The 23,671-nt window shown below is 47.0% G+C and overlaps 2 pseudogenes and 1 gene segment (V, D, J or C); all 3 read left to right on the plus strand.

Annotated features, from left to right (window-relative positions):
- The first annotated feature begins 2,762 nt into the window (after positions 1–2,762).
- On the plus strand, positions 2,763–6,993 carry LOC144275818 (immunoglobulin lambda constant 1-like). The segment is given in 3 exon segments: positions 2,763–2,779; positions 3,484–3,536; positions 6,295–6,993. Coding segments are annotated over 3 exon segments (393 nt in total).
- Positions 6,994–9,641: 2,648 nt separating this feature from the next.
- Positions 9,642–14,802, plus strand: LOC144275819 (immunoglobulin lambda constant 1 pseudogene; annotated as a pseudogene). Its single transcript, XR_013348109.1, has 3 exons — positions 9,642–9,718; positions 10,766–10,830; positions 14,105–14,802. The product of XR_013348109.1 is annotated as an immunoglobulin lambda constant 1 pseudogene (transcript).
- Positions 14,803–19,316: 4,514 nt separating this feature from the next.
- LOC144275820 (immunoglobulin lambda constant 1 pseudogene) lies at positions 19,317–23,226 on the plus strand (annotated as a pseudogene). The gene is made up of 3 exons (XR_013348110.1): positions 19,317–19,497; positions 19,802–19,855; positions 22,561–23,226. The product of XR_013348110.1 is annotated as an immunoglobulin lambda constant 1 pseudogene (transcript).
- Positions 23,227–23,671: the final 445 nt, after the last annotated feature.

Here is a 23,671-nt window from a genome sequence, read left to right on the forward strand (position 1 = left end):
TTTTATCAGCCAATATGGTTTTCTTTTTAGTAGGGATCTCGTTGGCTTTGGGGTTTCAGACAAGCTAAGGGAGAAGTAATGCTTAGTGACATGTAATATCATGGAGATCAGAGGAGGGGGAGAGATGTCACAGAGGAATCATTACCCAAGCTGTGACAGTTCTCCCCTAACACTGGTCACTCTGGCTCTCAGCCAGCCTTCTGGGAGGTGTGACAATTGCTGCTGCACAAATCTCTCTCCAGAGCACATGCTGTGTTAGGGAATCACTGGGGGGATCGTGGGCTGCATGAGAGCTTAATGCAACCCCCGTGGCTCTGCAGCCAGCCCAGCTTGTGCTGGGATCCTGGCACCTCCCAACAGACCAGCAGGGCTAGGCTGGCTCAATGCTCCGCTGGGTCACTAGCCTTGCAAAGAGCAGTCCGCTCTGTGAGTTAGTATTGAGTCACCCTCTGCCCTCTCATGGGGCAGACTCCAGCTCCTGTCTTCTCCCTGAGCATTAGTCATTCTTCAAGAAGCCCCATTGGAATCAGTGGGGCTATTGGCTGAACAAGTCAACACTCAGGGGAACAAGCGTCTAAATCTGGCCCATAGAGTGAGGGGCATGACAGTCCTGCAGACTGTTCTCTCGGATAGGCTGCAAACAGAGCTCCTGGCTACTTCTGGTCAGTAGAGACACAAACCCCTCTTTGGAAGAGTGGCCTTCAATATCCTGCCAACACCAACCTGGCCGACAGCTCTCTACCCACCCAACCGGCCCTCCCTTCAGGGGCAGCTGTACATGGAAATCTGCCTGAAAGAAACTCGTCCTGTTGGCCCCTGGGTGACACCTGCTGTGTTTCAGCCGGAGAGGAAGGGGGGCACCCTCATGCCCAGTGTGGCCAGCTGTGTAAGTGTGTGAAGTGCTTTCGGAGCCTTCAGAGTCAAGCTATTCCATCTGAAAAGCATCATTATTTAGAACTAAATCAGAACATTCCTGATGATCTGCATTCTCTGGGTGCACAACACTGTGGCCCTTAGTACGTTTTGTGTGTTGCACAGTTTGGGCCTTGAGGGGCCAAAGCAGTCAGTTTGTGATCCATTAAAACCCATAAATGGAGCTGGGGGTCCGGGGATCAGTTTCATGTTGCATGTGAGACTGGATACTCTGAGGGGCGCCCTGGAGTCTGTCCCACCCTTCCCAGACAGCAGCATGCACCCTGTGTACAGCTGGGAACTTGCCTCACGGAGAGCGGTTGTCATGCACTTCCACCTCCTCCAGAAACGAATAAGGGGGAAGGGGAGCTGAGGGAGGCTGCACTATGGATGAGTTTTAAAGAATGATGGTTTTATGAATAAGTATTTTTAACATCCCCACACTGATTTGTCCTACCATCCCAACACCCTCACACATACACGTCTGTACTCGGGGGGCTTAAGATATTCAGATGATGATTTGTAGAGTACCAAGCGTGTGCAGAGCACAGAGCAGACAATGGCTCTCAGAAGTTTTCAGGCCCCTACAATGCAAGTCGGAGAGTGAAAGGATCAGAGAGAGAGAGGGAGAGAGAGCACGCATGTACCAATCAGTGCACTACTAGAACCCAGAGCGTGCGACGATTTTCACACTACTTCATTGACAAAAGGGCTCTGGAAAGCGATTAACTTCCTTCGCTCAATCTTTAGTAATTGGTCCTGTTCCCTTGCACACGTGAACAGCAATAGACTGACGAATGGACTGAAAAACTGCATGAAGTATTTAGGGTTTTTCAAAAGTGACTCACTGCATTAAGAGTCTAAGTTCAACTGAAAGTCAATTCGAATTAGGTTCCTAGGGGCCAGATTTAAAAGGCAATGAAATGAATGGGGGGGTTTGGCAGCTAGCTGCTTTTGAAAATCCCACTAGGCGCCTGCCTGTAACTATAGGTGCTTAAATACCTTGAACTCTCTGTCCCCTAGTGCTTATGTCGCTTCTGACAATGGGACTTGGGCACATTTGCTAGCGGCTCAGGCCTGCCCTCCACTACCCAGGGAATTCTCCCAGGGTCTGAGCCTGAGCCACTGAAGTCACAGGAGCTTCCCCACCAACTCCAGTAGGTGCCGGATCAAGTGTCAAACACAGCATGTGAGCCTTGGCTTCAACTAGGGCCCATTAATGAGGAAATTAGGCTGGAACCATTCACGCCCCTGGCCGCGCTGAGCTGACACACACCAGGCTCTAACGGGGAGCGTCGTATTTACAGTCAGAGGGAGGGTCCAGGGCCCTGGTTTAATTCATAAGAAACCAGCTGAGCATGGACTCAGCTCACAGCCTAGATGTTTACTGGCCCTGCCTTTGGCGAGAGGGGCACCACACGCCCACACTCTGCTGGGCAGCAGGCACCAGAGCGGCTCCCCTAAGGTCAGGGGGAGGGATTAGCCCAGCAATGGTGGGAGTCTCATGGCAGCTCTCTCCAGGGAAACAGCGCTGGGATTTACTGCTGAGAACAGCTGGGAAATACAGAGCACATGGCTGTCGTTGGGGACACTCTGATAATTTCTCAAGGCAAAGGGGGCCTCCCTTCAGGGAAGCACTCATCTCTGCTGCACACTGGACACTGATCCCAACATTGCCTTGTATTGGTACTAACAGGGTTGCAGCAGAGGATGGTGGTGATTGGTTTCATGGCACATGGATCTTGAGCATTATTTACTTGGTCCTTGGACACGTCCAGTGTGGAGACTTCACCAGCCAAATGCAAGACAGAACATGATGATGCAGCTTCTTCAGAGCGACCCCTGGCCCTATGGACTATCTGATCAGGTAAGGCAGGATGAAGTAGCTTCTTACTGATAGGTGCAGGGAAGGCTGCACTATCCAGATGAGACGAGGACAGCACATGGTGTTGGTTTCCTATCCACACACGTGCAGCCCCAGCATGGCAGATCTGTTTCTTTGCAGACACTTGTTGGTGTGGTGTTAGGAGAGTTTTTACACTATGTCTTTAGAGAGGCCAGTGCTCCCAGGGGTGTGGGTTACAGACACGTGTTTTAGAAACAGGGTATATCCAACATGAGCATCTCACAGTCATAAAAGAATTTATCCTTACAGCACCCCTGTGAAATAGGGAAGTACTATCCCCATTTTATAGATAGGATATTGAGGCACAGAGATTATGTGGCTTGCCTAAGGGCACAAAGAAAGTCTTTGGCAGAGCCAGGACTTGAACCCCCGTCTCCTGATTCCCACTCCAGTGGCTTAACAACAAGACAATCTTCTGCTCTCTTATGTGGTGCGCATGCGTGGACTGGGATTTGGCCCCATGTCAGCTCTCCCAAGGAATACTCCAGTGCTTCACCTCCCAATGGATCTTCATTCAATCAATCAATTGTACTATGAGCTTCTCCAGAAAGGATGAACATTCCCGCTCATGGAGGGCCATCAGAAGTTGTTCCATGGCCATTTTCTCCACAAGTGCAGTGGTGGAGACCTTTCCTTGCCATTGAACATGACTGGTTTTTGTACAGTCGTGTGTCACTGTGGTATGTCTTCGGTGGAGGGACCCAGCTGACCGTCCTTGGTAAGTCACTGAATTACACTCCAACTTTCCTTCTCAATGCCAAGACTGCAATGTTTCCATGATTTTTTCCTCCTTTTCTGCCTTTGATCCAGGCTTGGGTCTCCTCTTACTATACACTCAGACCTTCATACGGTGTTGAGAACAATATTTAGCCCGTCCGGACTCAGAACAGGGTGTAGATATCTCATGCTGGATGGTTTTTTTATCTTTTCCCAATGAACGGGTTTCTGAATTTGCCCATGAAACCTACCCAGATTTTGCTGTTGGGTCCCAATTTTTAAATAACTGGTGTTAGCATCTAAAAGAAAATATTTTCTACCTTGTTTTTGGTTTTCATGGACTAGACATTTCTTACTTATTCGCACTGGGTTTTTCCAGTATGTGAAAGAAACCAAAGGCCAGATTCTCAGCCAGCTAAAACAACATAGTCCCTTTGTTTTCAATAGATGTCCACCAAAACGCATCTAAACCTTCTTAAAATAGTTGTACAACCCCTTGAAATCTAATCTGATCTAAAAATAATTTGTCCTTTGTGATTTGAAATCTGATCTTCTGGAGTAGTTTGAAGACTATTCATTTTGGTAAGAGTTAGTCACTAAATGGGTTTCATTTTCTGGAAAATTTCAACAAAAATTAAAAATGTTATTTTTGTCAAAATTCTCAGCAGAAAATAGATTTTTGGCAAAAAAAAATCAAAAATGAAACATTTTCACAAAATAATTACTGAAAACAGGGGGAAAAGTCCCCAGATATCTGCAGAAACCTTTTGGTTTTGAGTTTCCAACCAGAAATTCCTTCAACATGAGACACTTTCCGTCAAAACGTCCGTTGAGATAAAACCCCAATTGTTAACTGACAGGAGATAGAGTGAGTCATTTTTGACCAGCCCTTTTTGTAGAATTGCTAATTGAGAACGAGTTAAGAGATTGATGTAATCTTAAAAATATAAGAGCAAATGCTCATGTGGTGTAAATCAGTGTAGCCCCCTTGGCAGTAATGGAACTACACGGATTTACACTTACACTGAGCGAGTGTAACTGCACTGACTGACTTACTCATGACCCGGAGGATCAGTTCCACTGTCCCTTGGATGACTGTCGCTATCGTGGATTTCAGTTTGGGAATACCACTCAGACCTGATTTTCTGACAGTGCTGAGGGACACCTTTGAAATATGGAGAGTTGCAGATAAATGGGGTGAGGTTGGACCAGACTGCGCGGGGAGAGGGCTTGAAAGAGACTGCACTAATTGCCTCTCTCAAGCCTGGAGCACACTAACAAGGTTGCTGGCCAGTCTGGAAAGGCTGGATGCCTTCCTAGACTGGTATTCTAGGGCTGCCAGCAGACTTTACATAGGCTTTGGCTACACTGCCAATTGAATGACAAAACTTGTGGCGTTCATGGGTGCCTTTTACTAGGGGGTTAAAAATGCCACAAACTTGTGTGTCCATTCCTAAGCCAGGACCTAAGCTATTCCTAAGCTATTGTCTCCATAGCTCCATGCAGTAACATCGTACGTGGGCGCAGGGGACTCTACGCTGTACCCACCCTGACATCAACCAATACTGTGATATTTTGCAATGTCCCTTTTGCTCGTCTTGGACCCTGATCCAGCAAGGCACTTAGACACATACTGGCTCCAGTCCTTTGGCTGGGATTCGTCCCATACAGGAGTCTGTACATTACGAGCTTCTGAAAATGGTTCAGCAACAAGCCAACTTGGTAACGAGGCTATTCAGCAGCCAGCATATCACAGGAGGAGTTAAGGAGATTATTTCCCGTTGAGGTCTTTTTCAAACGTACGTTCCCTTAGTAGAAAGGCCTGCAGAATGTGACAGACAATGATAACTGCTGAACAGCTTTATTGACCCAACTTGCAGAATTTAATATATAGAGACTTTCTTCCTGCTAGAGAATACCATAGAATAGTTAAAAAAAGAAAAAAAGTCTCTTACTTGAACTCCATAGAATTTTACGGTACATTATATGAAACACTCTGAAATGTGTCGAGACCCCCTATCCCATCCTTTGGATCATTCTGGTTGCTTTGTTATTACGTTTTATAGGTTTGTTCCACAAGGAAAAATGTGGGTTACCCTGGATTCCTCTCTGGGCACTGAAGTGGCTTCTGATGCCCTAACCACACACATTAAACTTGAAGCGAAGCTTAGACCCAAAGAAATAACGCCGAATAAATAACCAGAACATAGTACATAATCCTTAGAAAGCTGCTTTTAGATTTCTAAAATGCAGCACAATGCAGAATCAGCTGCAGCATTCCTTTGTGAAAGGCTCTTGCGAGAAGTCCAGTGCATACAGATTGCAATGCAATTCTCTACTCCCTTTCACACCAATTGATTTTTCTTCCCTTTAGCACCAACACTGTACCTCTTGCAGGCCCCAAGTTGTTATTTGAAGTCAATAGGAGATACCTGTGCAGGAGGAATATGGGATCAAGCCTTCAGTGAGTCAAGGGACAAAAAGAATGAGTAAAGTGATATCCCCTTTTACAGGCATAGGGACAGTGACTAACTAGGCCAGGTTCACTAAGGAAGCACGTGACAGACCAAGGATTGGGTCCCTGATTCCTAGTCCTGTGCATTAACCAGAAGAACATCTTACATCTCAGATCATTACCCTGCCCACGGCACTTCTGAAAAGTTGGATTTGTTACACGGCAGAGATCTGGAACGTCGAACATTCTGCACTGGCAATCTCTGGATTTGGGTTTTCTAACACTGAATCTCCTTGTCTTGTAGGTCAGCCAAAGGCATCTCCTACCGTGCACCTCTTCCCTCCATCCTCGGAAGAGATCAAAACAAAGAGCAAAGCCACACTGGTGTGTCTGCTGGGCAGCTTTTACCCAGGCTCAGTCCAAGTCACTTGGAAAGCTGACGGCCAGCAGATCGCCACTGGAGTGGAGACGACCAAGCCATCCAAACAGAGTGACAACAAGTTCATGGCCAGCAGTTACCTGTCTCTGGATGCATCAAAGTGGAAGACTCATGAGACCTACACCTGCCAGGTGACACACGATGGGAAGAGCTTCGAGAAGTCCCTGAAGAGCTCAGAGTGTTCTTAGCCCTCTGACCACAGGGGGCTCAGCTGGTTCCCGAGTCAGTCTGTAGGGGGTTCCCCAAGGGAACCAGGATCTCTCTATAGCATTCCCATAATGCTGATTTCCAGCAAACCTCCTTCCTGTTTAAGGTGGGAGATTTTACCAATCCATATCACACCTGTCTTTATTCCCACGTCCCCACTGCTCTCACCCCCTGCATTCCCTAGAACTGTCCTTCCTGCTTTAGTCTCTGATGCAGCCTTGTTACGATATTAATAAAATCGGAAAAAATTGACTATCGCTGTGACTCTGAAGGGTTTAACTTCTTCTGTCCCCTTTTCTCCTGATGTATTAATTGAAATATTCACATAATCTTCCAATAAAATAAACTTACCTTTTATCAGCCAATATGGTTTTCTTTTTAGTAGGGATCTCGTTGGCTTTGGGGTTTCAGACAAGCTAAGGCAGAAGTAACGTTGAGTGACGTGTAATATCATGGAGATCAGAGGAGGGGGAGAGATGTCACAGAGGGATCATTACCCAGGCTGTGACTGTTCTACCCTAACACGGGTCACTCTGCTCTCAGCCGCCTTCTGGGAGGGGTGACAATTGCTGCTGCACAAATCTCTCTCCAGAGCACACATTGTGTTAGGGAATCACTGGGGGATCGTGGGCTGCATGAGAGCGTAATGCAAACCCCCATGGCTCTGCAGCCAGCCCTGCTTGTGCTGGGATCCTGGCAGCTCCCAACAGACCAGCAGGGCTAGGCTGGCTCAATGCTCAGCTGGGTCACTAGCCCTGCAGAGACCAGTCTGCTCTGTGAGTTAGTATTGAGTCACCCTCTGTCCTCGCAGGGGGCAGATTCCGGCTCCTGTTTTCTCCCTTTAGTCATTCTTCAAGAAGCCTCATTAGAGTCAGTCAATGGGCTATTGGCTGAACAGCTCAGGACTCAGGGGAATAAGCGTCCAAATCTGGCCCATACAGTGAGGGGCACGACACTGCTGCAGGTTGGTCCCTGGGTTAGGCTATAAACAGAGCTCCTGGCTACTTCTGGTCAGTAGAGACACAAAGGACCTCTTTGGAAGAGTTCCATTGGGCAGGATATTAAATACCAACTTGGGGGACAGCTCCCTATGCACCCAACCTGCCCTCCCAGCAGGGGCAGCTCTACATGGAAATCTGCCTGAATTAAACTCGTGCTGCTGGCCACTGAGACACACCTGCTGTGTTTCAGCCAGAGGGGAAGGCAGTGACCTTTATGTGCAGTTTGACCAACTGTGTAAATGAGTAAAGTGCTTTGGGAGTCTTCAGATTCAAGATGCTTTTCAAATGAAATCTAAACATTACTGATGATCTGGATTCTCTGGAATCACCAGGGAGGTAAAGGGATACATTTGTATCACATATGCCACGTATTTGTCAGATACCACCATGCTGTTGCCTCTCACAATATGGGTGACATGGATGGGTGGATGGATGGCCAGTCATGCACTGCCACCTCCGACAGAAGGGGTTAAGTGGAAAGGGAGCAGAGGGAGGCTGCGATATGGATGAGTTTGAAAGAATGAAGGGTTCTTAAACTTCACAAAGTATGTTTAACGTCCCCAGACCAACTGTCCCACCATTCCCCCCCTACACAAACAGGTCTGTACATGGTGGGAGGGTAAGAATTCCAGGTTATGATTTGTGGAGCACCAAGAGTGTGCAGTACACAGAGGAGACAATGGCTCTCAGAAGTTTTCAGCAGCTCACACAGAACGTGTGTATGAGAGGGAGAACGAGCATGGGCCATGGAGTTCGCTACTCGAATTCAGGGCGTGCGCTGATTTTAACACTACTTCATTGACAAAAAGGCTCTGTTGCCTTGTACATGTAAACTACAATAGACTGATGAATGGACTGACAAACTACATGAAGTATCTAGGGTGTTTTCAAAAGTGACTAACTCCATTAAAAGTCTAAGTTCAACTGAAAGTCAATAGGATTTAGAAGTGTAAGGGCCAGATTTAAAAGGCAATGAAATGAATGGGAGTTTGGCAGCTAGGTGCTTTTGAAAATCCCGCTAGGTGCCATCCTGTACATATAGGTGCTTAAATACCTTTAACGCTCCGGCCCAACATGCTGAAGTCACTTCTGACAAGGGGACTTCAGCACTTTCGCCAGCGGCTGAGGCCTCCCCTCCCTACCCAGGCAATTCTCACAGCGTCTGAGCCTGAGCCACTGAATTCACAGGAGCTTCCCCACCAACTTCAGTAAGTGTCTGTTAGTGTGTCAAACACAGCACGTGAACCTCCTTGGCTTCAACTAGGGCCCATTAATGAGGAAATTAGGCTGGTACCATTCACACCCCTGGCCGTGCTGAGCTGACACACACCAGGCTCTAAGGGGGGGTTGTATTTACAGTCAGAGGGAGGGTCCAGGGCCCTGGTTTAATTCATAAGAAACCAGCTGAGCATGGACACAGCTCACAGCCTAGACGTTTACTGGCCCTGCCTTTGGCGAGAGGGGCACCACACGCCCACACTCTGCTGGGCAGCAGGCACCAGAGCGGCTCCCCTAAGGTCAGGGGAAGGGAATAGCCAGCAACGGTGGGAGTCTCATGGCAGCTCTCTCCAGGGAAACAGCGCAGGGATTTACTGCTGAGAACAGCTGGGAAATACAGAGCAAATGGCTGTCGTTGGGGACAATGCGTTAATTTCTAAAGGCAACTGGGGGCTCCCACAAGGAAAGTGCTGATCTCTGCTGTGCACTGCACATGGGCGGATACCAGCCTGGCCTTGTATTGGTGCCAACAGAGTCTGGGGCATTTTCCAGCATATGCCAGCTGTGCGATGGACACGGCTTTTACAAACACCAAAGGTTCTGAGCATCTTGCTTGACTCTGGGCTTCCAGCAATGCCTGCACCAGACCCACTGCTGGGGTTCAGACAGAGCGTGGTGGCCATCGGTTTCATGGCACATGGATCTTCAGCCCTTCCTCAGGCACGTCCAATGTGGAGACTTCTCCAGCCCCCTGCTTGGCTCAGCTGAGAGCGAACACAGGATGTCATGACGCAGCTTCTGGCAGAAGGGCTGTGCCCAGTGAGTCAGAGCGACCCCCTGGACAATCTGAAGATCCCGATCAGGTACGTTAGGACAATGGGGGAGGGGACGTCTTAGCTTCTCACGGACAGGTGCAGGGAGGCTGCGCTATTCAGAGAGTAGACGAGGACAGCACGTGGTTTGGATCACACCCGATCCACGCGTGTGCAGCGCCTGGCATGTCTGATCTGTCTCTTCGCTGACACTTATTGGTGGGTCACCGGGACATGCTGTACATTAATTAGGTCAAGAAAGATGCTGGTGCTCCCAGACGTGTGGGGTTCCGGACACGTGCTTTCTAAGTATGGTTATCGCATCCGTAACATACACGACAGCTCGTGCGCCTCATTCTTTCCCCGACGTAATTCCACCAAAGTCAATACAATGGCACCAGTGACGAATGTGGCCCAGTATTGGCCTGTCCTGGCCAAATGGCAGTGGAGGGACCAACACGCAGTCCAGTTGTGTACTTGCCCTCCAGCACCCAGACCCGTTCTCCACGGGCTCCAGGCTCAGCAGCACAGACACGCATGCAGATCCACAGCCGGTGCGGGGGTTGGGGGAGCGCTGTAGTGGTGGGACCCAGCACGGTACCAGAGCACAGAGCTCCTTTGGTTCCCTCTAGGTACCATCACGCCCCCATCACTGTAGTGCCTGAGCATCTCTGAGACACGACAGAACTTATCCTTACACCACCCTCGGAGGCACGGAAGTGCTGCCCCATTTTACAGACGGGGAATGGAGGCACAGAGATAATGTGACTTGCCCAACGGCACAAAATCTGTGGCAGAGCCAGGACATGAACCCCGCTTTCCTGACTCCCAATCCACTGCCTTAACGACAAGCCCATCTTCTGCTCTCTTATGGGGGCTGTCTGCGGGGACCAGGATTTGGCCTTATTCTGAGTTCTCCCAAGGAATACTCCATTGCTTCATTTCCCAGTGAATCTTCACTCCTCAGATTGTACAATGAGTTTCTCCGGAAAGGATAAACCTGCACTCCCATGGGGTGCCAGTGGAGATTGCCCCGTACCTCTTTTTCCCCCCTCACGGGCAGTGGAGGTGACCTCTCCCTGCCATCGACTGGGACAGGTTTTTGTACAGCCGTGTGTCACTGTGGGGGGTCTTCGGTGGAGGAACCCAGCTGACCGTCCTTGGTAAGTCACTGAATTACTCTCAAACTTTCCTCCTCCTGGCTGTATGGTACGTTTTCCATGGTTTTTTTCCTGCTTTCTTTGTCTTCATCTTGGGCTTGGGACTCCTCTCACTTTATATATGGACTTTCACACTATGTTGGGAAGAACGTCTAATCTCTCTGGATAGTCATAGCAGGTGTACATGGCCCATGTTGGATTTTCTTTTCTTTTCCCACTCAAGAGAAGTTTGAATTTGACCATGAAACCTAGTCTGCCACTGGGTCCCCACCTACGATGACCTAGTTTTAGCCCCTTCAGGAAAAGATTTTCCCTCTTTTTCTTTTCGGGTATTAACTATTTCTCATTAGCACCGGGTGCTAGTTAGTGTATGAAAGAAACCCCGGGCCAGCTTCTCCGGTGCCATACAATGCCCTAGCTCCATTGTCCGCAATAGACCTCCACCAGCACTCACTCCAGGATCCTGCAGACAGGTGTCCAATCCCGTGACACCTCATCTGCTATAAAAATCCTTGCTCCCTGGTGATTTAAAATTGGATTTGTCGGGGGCCGTTGGAAGGAAATGCTTAGGAATGAGAGCTGGGCAGAAAATATGGTTTTCTTCTGTGAATAATTTCAGGAAACGCAAAACAAAAAAATCATTTTCATCTCAATGGACCCAAAATCCCAAACAAGCATTTTCAGCTGAAAACAGAAAATACTTAAGCTATTGACATTTTTCCTCTTAAGATTTAAATTTTTTCCATTTTGGGATTTTCAACCAAAAAACAAAACAAAAAATAACAAAAAAATTTTTTCCAAGGCAAGCAGACACTTCCCACAAAAATTTTCATTCAGTTGAAAACCAAATTTTCCACTGAAAATAGATTTCATGGGTCATTTTCAACCAGCCCCATTTGTCACACTGCTCATTTACAGCTAGAGAAGTGACTGATCAAATTTTAAAAATTGAAGGCCAGCTCCCCATTTGGTGTAAATCCATGTAGCTTCCTTGCCAGCAAGGGACTACACTGATTTACGCTTACCCTGAGGAGTCTAATTGCACTGACTGACTTACAATGGAACGGATCTTCAGTGTCAGGAGTAACTTGGATGACTATAGCTACCACTGAATATTCAGCTTGGAAATGCAACACAAATCCACCCAAAACTTTTAGTTATGCAAGATGTTAGTTAAAAGTGATGGGGTTGGAGCAGCCTGCAGGGGGAGCGGGCTTTAAAGAGGTTGCACTAAACGTGTCCCTCAAGCCTGGAGCACACTAACAAGGTTGCTGGCCAGTCTGAAAGGATAGGCGGCTTCGTAGAGGCTGGATTCTGCCAGCTCAGAGATCAGGATGCTGGCTGGACCAGCCGGCTTCAGTTACAGAACAGCCTTGGGGACCTGATGGACCTGGCTTAGCCGGTGCTCGGTAAGTCAGGGCTGACAGTATTAGCTCAAATACCATTCTTGGCTGCTTTGACCTACATAAAGCATGAAATAATTAGGGACCAGACTGCGGTAGCCCTACTCATGCCGAGTAGCACATTGCTTTTCATACAGTCCCACTAATGTAATGGGACCGACCGCCTGTGGAGTAAGGTGCAAACAGGCGCAAGGACGGGCATCCCAATTTGGCCCCAGCACCAAGGCTGCTACAGAAATGTTACTAAGTTTAAAAATTCCCCAAACTTTTGCATCCCTTCTTAAGCAGGTAGTGCCTTCATTGCCCCCCCGTCTCTATGCAGTTACACAGCACAGCACCAGGCTAGGGCCCAGGGGAATCTACTCTGCCCCCACCATGAAATCAACCCTCAGTGTGGTATTTTGCAAGGTCCCTTTTCCTCTTGTCTTAAACCCCAATCTAGCAAAACACTTTCAGATGCACACTGGATCGGGCCCTGTAGCAGCGACTGGTCCCATAAGGACTCTGTACTTTACAGCTGCTGAAGACATTTCAGCAACAAGCTCACTTGGTAACTAGGCTGTTCAGCAACAGGAACAGGCAACAATGGTTTGGTAGGAGATTGTTCGTCACACCCAGGTGTTAATCAGAAGATCTGACCCTTAGCAGAGAGGCCTACCAACCCAGACAGACAATGATGATTCAACAATGGGTTTATTGACCCACTTGGTAGAATAGAGAATTTATCCCTGCTATGGAATTCCATAGGATGCTTCACAAACAAACTCCTTCTCTCCCAAAACTGAACAGAATTTTACACTACTTTCTATAAAAGACTATTTAATGTATGGTTTCAGAGTAACAGCCGTGTTAGTCTGTATTCGCAAAAAGAAAAGGAGTACTTGTGGCACCTTAGAGACATGCTCAAATAAATTGGTTAGTCTCTAAGGTGCCACAAGTACTCCTTTTCATTTAATGTATGTAGCTCTCTTGTCCTATGCTTTGGATCCTAGTGATTTCTTTAAAAAAAGAAATGGAGTACTTGTGGCACCTTAGAGACTAACCAATTTATTAGAGCATGAGCTTTCGTGAGCTACAGCTCACTTCGATGAAGTGAGCTGTAGCTCACGAAAGCTCATGCTCTAATAAATTGGTTAGTCTCTAAGGTGCCACAAGTACTCCATTTCTTTTTGCGAATACAGACTAACACGGCTGTTACTCTGAAACCAGTGATTTCTTTGTAATTATGAAATATTTTTTCCAGTAGAAGAAAATGTGGATTACCCCCGTTTCCTCTGTGTCTCGAGTGAAGCAGCCCCCAAGGCCTGAACAGACAAGTTAAACTCTAAGCTTAGACCCAAAGAAATATCCCCCAAATAATACACAGAATGTAGATACAAGGAAGATACTTAGATGCTGGTTTAATGCTTTATATTCCGAAGATGAAGCACGAGGCAGAATGAACACTGTCTTTCCTCTGTGAATGGCTTCCAACAGCAGTTCAGCGCATACAGATTGGAACCTAATAATTTAGTCACTTTCGGACAAAATCATTTTTCTCGTTAGCACTAACACTGTATTCCTCACACCCTCCCCCCCGAAAACTCTCGTTTGTAGTCAGTTACTGTTACAGGTGCATGAGCTATACACAGTTCCTAACTAGTTCATAAAGGAAGGACCCCAAATGTCCTGTGCAGAGGATTGGACCCCAAACGTCCTGATTCCCAGTCCTGTGCCTTAACCAAAAGAACATCTTACATCTCAGATCATTACCCTGCCCACGGCGCTTATGAGAGGTTGGATTTGTTACACGGCAGAGATCTGGAATTTCTTACATTCTGCACTGGCAGTCTCTGGATTTGGGTTTTCTAACACTGAATCTCTTTGTCTTGTAGGTCAGTCAAAGGCATCTCCTACTGTGCACCTCTTCCCTCCATCCTCGGAAGAGATCAAAACAAAGAGCAAAGCCACACTGGTGTGTCTGCTGGGCAGCTTTTACCCAGGCTCAGTCCAAGTCACCTGGAAAGCTGATGGCCAGCAGATCTCCACTGGAGTGGAGACGACCAAGCCATCCAAACAGAGTGACAACAAGTTCATGGCCAGCAGTTACCTGTCTCTGGATGCAGCACAGTGGAAGACCCATGAGACCTACACCTGCCAGGTGACACACGATGAGAAGAACTTCGAGAAGTCCCTGAAGAGCTCAGAGTGTTCTTAACCCTCTGACCAAAGGGGGCTCAGCTGGTTCCCGTGTCAGTCTGTAGGGGGTCCCCAGAGGAGCCGGAGTCTGCCTATAGCACTGCTATAGTGTGGATTTCCAGCAAATCTGCTTCCTGTTTTAGGTTGGGGATTTTACCAATTCATCACACCTGTCTTTATTCCCATGTCCCCGCTGCTCATACCCCTCTGCATTCCCTGGAAATGTCCTTCCTGCTTTAGCCTCTGATGCAGCCTTGCTAGGATATTAATAAATCCAGAAACATGCAAGTATTGCTGTATCTGTGAAGAGTTTAACTTCTTCTGTCCCTTTTACACCTTGTGTATTAATTGCAACATTCACCTTCTCTTCCAATAAAATAAACTTACCTTTTTATCAGCCAATATGGTTTTCTTTTTAGTAGGCATCTCGTTGGCTTTGGGGTTTCAGACAAGCTAAGGAAGAAGTAACGCTAAGTGACGTGTAATATCATGGAGATCGGGGAGGGGAAGGGGGAGAAATGTCACAGAGGGATCATTACCCAAGCTGTGACTGTTCTCCCCTAACACTGGTCACTCTGGCTCTCAGCCAGCCTTCTGGGAGGGGTGACAATTACTGCTGCACAAATCTCTCTCCAGAGCACACGTTGTGTTCGGGATTCACTGGGGGATCGTGGACTGCATGAGAGTGTAATGCAAACCCCCGTGGCTCTGCAGCCAGCCCTGCTTGTGCTGGGATCCTGGCAGCTCCCAACAGACCAGCAGGGCTTGGCTGGCTCAATGCTTAGCTGGGTCACTAGCCCTGCAGAGACCAGTCCGCTCTGTGAGTTAGTATTGAGTCACCCTCTGCCCTCGCAGGGGGCAGATTTCCGCTCCCATCTTCTCCCTGAGCATTAGTCATTCTTCAAGAAGCCTCATTGGAGTCAATGGGCTATTGGCTGAACAAGTCAATGGGCTATTGGCAGAACAGGTCAGCACTTAGGGGAATAAGTGTCCAAATCTGGCCCATAGAGTGAGGGGGACCACACTGCTGCAGGCTGTTCGCTGGGATAAGCTGCAAACAGAGCTCCTAGCTACTTCTGTTCAGTAGAGACACAAACCCCTCTTTGGAAGAGTGGCCTTCAATATCCTGCCAACACCAACCTGGCTGACAGCTCTCTACCCACGCAACTGGCCCTCCCCGCAGGTTCAGCTGTACATGGAAATCTGCCTGAAATAAACTCGTCCTGCTGGCCCCTGGGTGACACCTGCTGTGTTTCAGCCAGAGGGGAAGGGGGTGACCAGTTTGACCCGCTGTGTAAGTGTGTAAATTCTTTGGAATACCTCAGATGCTTTATTATTTATTTACAAATAAATCATAACATTAGTGATGGTCTGGATTCTGTGGGGTGTGCAGCACCAGGGTCCTTAATTATTCTGGTGTGTTGCACAGTTTGGGTCTTAATTGGCTTGTCCAGACAGTTTGTCCCCCATTAAAAACCCATCAGTTGTGCTGGGGAATCAGTAGCATGCGAGACTGGATACTCTGAGGGGCGCTCTGGAGTCTGTCCCTCCCTTCCCAGACAGCAGCATGCACCGTTTGTATACCTGAGAACTCAAATCACGGAGAGCGTTTAACATGGACCCATGAGCAGTGCGGGGCCAGCCAGCCAAAAGAGACACTTCAACACTGATTCTCCCACAGCCATGTCAGCTTTAAAACAATAATTGAGGAGGCCAATGAGCTTTACAGGGTTTAAATTGGTATCATTTCTGTATGCCAGATATTTGAGGAGAGCAGGGTGGGAGCTAACACTCACAGTATCTGCCTCTCATTGCTGGCAGGCCACTCATGCTCTGCCACCACCAATGAAAAGAAATAAGGAGGAAAGACGACAAATGGAGGCTAGCCAATAGAGGAGTTTTGAAGGATGATATTTTCTTCCCCATCACACGTTTTTGACATCTCTGCACCTGTTTGTCCCTCCATCCCAACACACACACACAAATTGTCTGCGAGTGATAATTATCCCAGATCATTGCTGTTTTGTGGAGCACTAAGCTGGTACATGGTGCTGTAGAGAACACAGAGGAGACAATGGCTCTCCAACGCTCTCAGGAGCTCGCAATGCAAGCATGGGAGGGAAGGGATCCGAGAGAGAGAAAGCCCACCAGAAAGAGTTGGCTGCTAGAACCAACTGGTTTGTGCTGATTTTTTAAAATAATGTTCTTGATGCACGGGCTCTGGAAAGAGATTAAATTCCTTTGCTCAATGATTATTGATCAATCCTCTTGCCATGCAAATGTGAGCTCCCGGAGACTCTGATGAATAGATTGAAAAACTGCATGAAGCTTTGAGGTTATTTTCAGTAGTGACAAACTTCCTTAGGATCTAAATCAATGGGATTGAGGCTCTTAAGGGCCAGATTTTTAAAGGTATTGCAATAAATGACCGTTAGGCACCTAGGTTCTTTTGAAAATCCCAGTAGGCCCCTATCTGCATCTTTAGGCACCTAAATACCTTTAAAAATCTGGCCCCAAGTGTCTAAATCACTTTTGAAAATGGGGTTGTGTCTCTCAAGTCATTTAGATGCTTTTTAAAATGTTACCCTTTGATACGATGGTGACAGATGCTATAGAAAGCCCTACGATTCATAGACAGCTAGAGGGATAGTTTATCTGCAGTTTCTGTAAATACCCCTCTGTCTTCTGTTTTGTAGCTGGCTTCCTGCTTCTGGGGCATGCCCTGGGTGGTGTGCAGTGTTCAGGTGTGCTGTTCTCTCCCCATCAGATGAGTGCCACTCCAGGGGAAATTCCAGTTTAAAAATTTTCAACTAGCTTCCATTGGCTTGATTTGTCAGCTAGGGTTTGGAAAGCAGAGGGGTTTTTGGTCCACTGGCTCTGTGGGGCTTACAGACCCTGGGGCTCCAGGTCCTCCAGTAGAAACCAGACACCACCAGAGAGCAGCTAAAAAAATCCCCCATGGAGTCTACCAGAACTTCTACCTGGGGAAGGTGTGGGTTGTCTCCCCTCTGAGTCCGTACATGTGTTTTTCTACAGGTCCCCAACATTGCTACATTCAGATTTCACATGCACCCACTTGAGGTCTGATTCTCCAGTCATACCAGCGTAAACTGGCCGTAATGCCATTGACTGCAGTGGAGTTATGCTCGACTGAGACTGGTCCGTAGCATCCATTGGGGTCTCTATGTCCTTGTTTTCTAGAGCTGGAAGCACTTGAGCATCAGAAGTATGGCACGCAAAGTGCCATAGGTCACACCCTTAGAGGTGAACTGCAGGACTATTAAAAATTGACTCATGACTGCGATGAGATGTCAGTTATCTGTTAGGTCACAGAGCGCTCCATTCTGGGATATCTTCAGCTGGCACTTCCTGGCTTGGAGAACGTCAAAGGGTGTGAAGTATTTTTAAAAGCTCTCCTCACCGGTGAGTTTGGGAGCCCGGAGATCCGTGCTTTGCTTTAAAATGCAGAGTTGGAAAAAGTGTCTTACAGATTCACTCATCATCATCCCACTGCAGAGTCTTGGGGTAAGAGCAGAACTGGGCATATGCTGTCTGAGAAAGAGGTTGCCATATTATTTCATCAGAGCTAACCCCTGCTGTGCTCCAATAACAAAGCACGCACCGCCCCTCCTCTGTATTCTTCCCTGCGCACTTTACAGCAAGCTGAGCTCCCCTGCATCTGTATAAAGACTTACGCCTAAACCACCCCAGGGTTTAGCCAGCATGGACCCGGGTGGAGGCTCCCAGTCCGTCTGGAGACCAGCTTGCTGCACAGAGGGGCTGCAAACCTCCCCGCATGGGAGAGCGCTGGAGGGGGCCACCATTGCCCCCAAAGTAGACTTCACTGGTCAATACATGAGTTTTTCTTTCAGGTCCCATACATTAATTATGACACTTAGCTGGACTCTATAGATACCAGAGAGAGAAAGAAGTTCACATTTCCAGACAGAGGGATGGTGCAGTGCTCTGGAAGGACAGATGAAACCAGCCGAGTGGAGAGAGGGATCACAGTTAAGATCTACGTTGCTGATGCCTGGAGAGAGAGGGGGTTAGCATCACAAGTGAACAGTCTACTGGGCACCAGGAAGTGAATCTGCCCTGTGACTCTCTGGAGGGAGAGGAGAGCTCTGTAATGCTGAGAGTTTGAAATCAACATCTTTAAGACAAGAGTGCCTGGTTCAACTGGCAAAAAGATCAGAATACAGATACAGGCTGAAGTTAATTCTACAGGCTGCTGCCAGATTGATGTATCCTGCCATATTATTAAATGACCAGCCTGTATTGGTACAAAGACTTGGTAAATTCAAGTTTACCAGACAGACAAAGCCTCGATAGTCCCAGAAAAGCTTGGAGGTTCCCAACTGGTTTTCAGCTACCAACAGCAGTCAGGAAAACCTGTATTGAACCGACTGCTAGGCCCTAAACCAAGGATGATGTAGTTTTTATTCCCTGGGAAATAAACCATAAGCACTGGGTCATTGTCTCACAGCTCCAGACGTATCCTGAACCAGATACCCTATTGCCAAGGGCCGACACAGCAACATCTCCTGTGAATATGGGATGGAGTAGCTTCTGCCCTGGTCTGGTGTCTCCTGAAGAGGCAGATCAGAGAAGGTATAGTACAGTTATCCTAACTTCTCCCATAAGACAAAAATGACCGCTACAGAGAATGGGTATCACTTACTATCACAATGCAGTACCAGTTTTCACACATCGTTTCCAACATACTGCTTTCAGTAGTCAATTGTCCTGGCTCTCCAGTGCTTGACATAGGTTCTCTGACTTCATTTTTAAGTGTTGCAATCCTGCAAAACCCAGGAGTCTGACCTACCTAATACCTGCTGTATCCTCTAAAGGATGGCACATGAAAAAAAAAAAAAGAAATCCGTGAAGCTATATGGGATATCAATGCAGGAATTGGCCCTTGGTGTTCATGTCTATAGGTGCTCCGAGTTCTCCACAGAGGAGCCCATCTTATCTGCAAAAGACCTCCGAATCGGTGAAGAGCAGAATGTTCTGTTATTCTGTCCAAGTGTTCTTCCCCCAGAAGACAACACTTCCAGAAACACTGACACAGCAACAATCAATGGTAAGTGTCAAATGCTGGAACTATAGCATGGTTCTTCCCAGGATTCCCCTACTGAAACCTCTGGCACATAGTCTCCCTTTATGCGGCGTGAAGAGATCCATGGTGGCGTCCATTAGGGTGGAGGTAGCAACATTCTCATTCTATGCACGGTGTCCATGTGGGAGCACCCTGCTGTGCTAATGCCCAACCAACATTCATTGGACCCAGGAGTTTCCTCAGAGAAAAGGAACGTCATCCTGATCTCTGGCAATTCCTGATTCAACACATCCACGGGGTCACCTTCTGCTTGGAGGTTTTTGCACAGCCACGTGCCACTGTGTGTATGTCTTCGGAGGAGGAACCCAGCTAACCGTCCTTGGTAAGTAACTGAAATATTCCTCTATAATTATTGTCCAGCTAGTTTATTACTTGTTTTGTTTTTTTTTTAAAAAACTTCGCATCTTTTTGTTCTAGTAGAATGAATCATACTGAAATTGTTTTCTTTCCTTTTACTCTGTGATTAAGAAGGGGCTTGTAGTTCTCGCCTCAGAATTTATCGCAAGTGAAGGATTTGGTCTTTTTAAAAAATGGATATTGAGTTTCTCCCATGAGTGAAATTTCTAAGTTCCTTGCCCTAGTTTGTTTGATGTTGGTTGGGTTTTTTGGGGTCACAGAAGGTTTGGGGGGGGGGGGGAGGAGGGAAACTGTGACCCAGTCAATTAGAATTCTGCTAGTTTATGCAGCAGGAATGGGTTTGGTTTTCCTCCTTTCTTTGAAGGAAAACCTCCCCCAGATACAATCATTTAGAAAGGGAATGCTGTGCTTTTTTATAGGAGGTCTGGTTTTTCAGAAGACTATTGTGTCACCAAGACAAACTGCCACTCAGCTTCTGAGACAAACCAAAACTTCGTTTGCTTTCTTATTCTAGTTCAGATTTCCACCAATACCCAATGTAGTGGAGGAGTTCACTGTTAACGTTAACAGTGATTGGGCATGGAAAAGGGAGAAAAGGGGGCATCTTAATTCAGGCGGCTGCAGGTTTCCCCTGCTGAAACCCCTGACACATATTCTCCCTTTATTCTGCACGAAGATCTCCCACTGACCCCTATGGGAGCTTCATGGGAAATCAAGGGGAGGGTGAGACATATTAGGCTCTTTTATGACAGTCTCCAATATTAAAATGTACTTAGAAGAAATATGGCAAGGACTCATTAGTGACAGGCCTGGGCCATCTGGATCCTTGTAGTCAGGGGAACATAGAGACTCTCTGCAGTAACAAGAATTTAATCAAACCTGCAGTACATTTCAGGAAATCCCAGCCCCGCTGATGCAGTCGGAGTTTTGCCATTGACTGCGGTGGGACCAGGGTTTCACCCATTGTGCCTTGTGAGGATCTCAGAGGATTTTACAATAGGGGTTACTATTCCTCATGTCACAGTTGGGGAATGTGAAGCGTAGAGGTGAAGTGACCTGCCCAAGGTCTTACAGCACATCAGTATCAGAGTCAGAAATAGCACCCAGGTCTTCTCACTCACCGTCTCCCACCCTAGACCTCCTTTGCTAGACAGTTCTATTTACAAAGGGTCACCTCCTCTTCCCCCCTGCCTCCCCCCCGGGATGGGGCTGCACAGCTGAACTATCACCATTGGCAACAGTTACAACATCAAACAGAGCCAAACACAAAATGCTCAAAGCCTAAACTAAGGGGCCTTAATTAAAACAAAAGGGCAACTTTCCTGAAGGGTTGCAATAGCACTGCGGCTTCCAGCTACAATAGGGACTTGAGAGCTAGGCAGATTTAGGTTTCCCCAAAACCTGTAAGACACAAAGAGCTTGTCAATATTGTAGAGGGGGAAACTACTGAGGTTAACAGAAAATGAAGCTTAAAGGCTGTAAGACCCTGCAGAACAATGTTCCTAAAAGTCTGACGTTTAGAAAGAGGAAGCCTCCCTAAGAATATATTAGCCTGTTTGCAGGATTATGTCCTTAAGCAGCAATTTGGACTGGAATAATCAAAGAACACGACATCAAACAGATTCTATGGGAAGCTCTGGAGTTGCCTTCATTTGCTTTGCTGAACTCTGAATTTTAATGGCACTCTCTGGGGGGGGGGGTTGTTTTTTCTTGCCTTGCTAGTGATAAGTCTTTTAAATAAGACTTGAACTCACTTTTTGAAAATGCATCTAGTTACTGACTCGGGTATGAATTGTGAAATGTGCTATATACTTAGGACTAGATTCTGATCTCAGTTACACCAGTGTAAATTCAGAGTCACACTACTAAAGACAATGGAGTTAGTATTGCTAATGGACTAGATCGTTATCTAGGGCCTGATCCAAAGCCTATTGAAACAAATGAGTGTCTTTCCATTGAATTCAATGGGCTTTGGATCACACGCTCTCTCTCTTAAGTTTCCCGTCTTTATTTAAAACTGATCAAATCCCATTAACTCTCCGTGGAAGAAAAAAGCTGAAAAGTGGGTTTTATAACATTTTATGAAATAACTTTTAAAAAAAAAAAATCCCTCAAAAGTACAACGTCTGCAGCTTCGAACGTTGTTTTCAGCGTAGCCTAGTGGAGATAATTGTCTCCACAATGTCTGGGAGCTTGCCCCAGGAGTGCAGGACATAGGAAGGCGCTCACAGTTGGATACAGTAATTGAAAGGGAAGCATTTTTCAACAGATGGGGCAGCTGTAGCATGGTGCTATTGATGCGAGTTCGGTGCAATGCCTCTGCCAGATGTTTTCCCTGATTAGCTCTCAGCATGTGCATCTCTGAGGTCTGAGTCAGGGCCCCATCCTCAACTCTGACCCATCTAAGTAGTCCTTACGCAGATAGCCCCATTGTAACATTAGAGTCATTAAGAATATGCACACTGGTCATAACTATTCACAGCAATAGTTTGACTCCAAGCTCCACTGTCGTATAGGAAAAAAAAACCTCAAACTGAATGAAAATTGGCAATCACACCCACATTATTTAGCTCTGAAATAGTTTCCTTCCTTCTGCTTTGGCACGTTCTAGAATTCAGCTAATGTTAATCATTCTCCTTAATCCTCACACTGAATCTCCTTGTCTTGTAGGTCAGCCAAAGGCATCTCCTACCGTGCACCTCTTCCCTCCATCCTCGGAAGAGATCAAAACAAAGAGCAAAGCCACACTGGTGTGTCTGCTGGGCAGCTTTTACCCAGGCTCAGTCCAAGTCACCTGGAAAGCTGACGGCCAGCAGATCTCCACTGGAGTGGAGACGACCAAGCCATCCAAACAGAGTGACAACAAGTTCATGGCCAGCAGTTACCTGTCTCTGGATGCATCAAAGTGGAAGACCCATGAGACCTACACCTGCCAGGTGACACACGATGGGAAGAACTTCGAGAAGTCCCTGAAGAGCTCAGAGTGTTCTTAACCCTCTGAACCCCGGGGGCTCAGCCGGTTCCCATGTCAGTCACTAGAGAGTTTCCCAGGGGAGCCAGGAACCATAATGCTGATTTCCAGCAAAACCGCTTCCTGTTTTATGTGATCCCTTTGATACCCACCGTTACTCCTATGTTCCCACTGCTCTCGCCCCTCTGCATTCCCTGGAAACATCCTTCCTGCTTTAACCTCTGATGCAGCCTTGTTACAATATTAATAAAACCAGAAACGTTCGGCTATCGCTGTGTCTGTGCAGAGTTAAACCTCTTCTGTGCTCTTCACACTTACTGACTGTATTTGAACTATTTACATTATCTTCCAATAAAACATGTACCTTTATCATCCAAATGTTCATCCTTCTGTGTTTGAGTCTCTTTTGCATTACACTTTTTCTTAGCTACTTACTCCATGAACACTAGCAGCAGAGAGCTGGGGTGTTATTCCTTGGGAGTCATAGATGAGCTAACGATTGATCTGATCTAAGGTGGTAACTCCAAACCCAGGGGTCCCTACTGCAGAAACTCTCCCCGGAAGCAAGTTCTGTTGGTTAATTACAGAGGACCAAATTCTGCCTAAGTCCTATTGAAGTCAATGGGGCTAATCCCAGGGTAAAACGTGATTCATTCCAAATGAGCAAAGGTGACAATGCAGAGATGTTTGATTGTGTGATGCAAACGCTCTAGTTACAATTCAATCATAACAATCCAGGCTTCCTTGAGGTTTATAGCTCTAGGCTGCTCATAGTGTGAACTGACTCATCAAAAACTATTGGACTCTTAA

This window comes from Eretmochelys imbricata, chromosome 15 (genome assembly GCF_965152235.1).
Source record: "Eretmochelys imbricata isolate rEreImb1 chromosome 15, rEreImb1.hap1, whole genome shotgun sequence".
Classification (NCBI taxonomy): domain Eukaryota; kingdom Metazoa; phylum Chordata; order Testudines; family Cheloniidae; genus Eretmochelys; species Eretmochelys imbricata.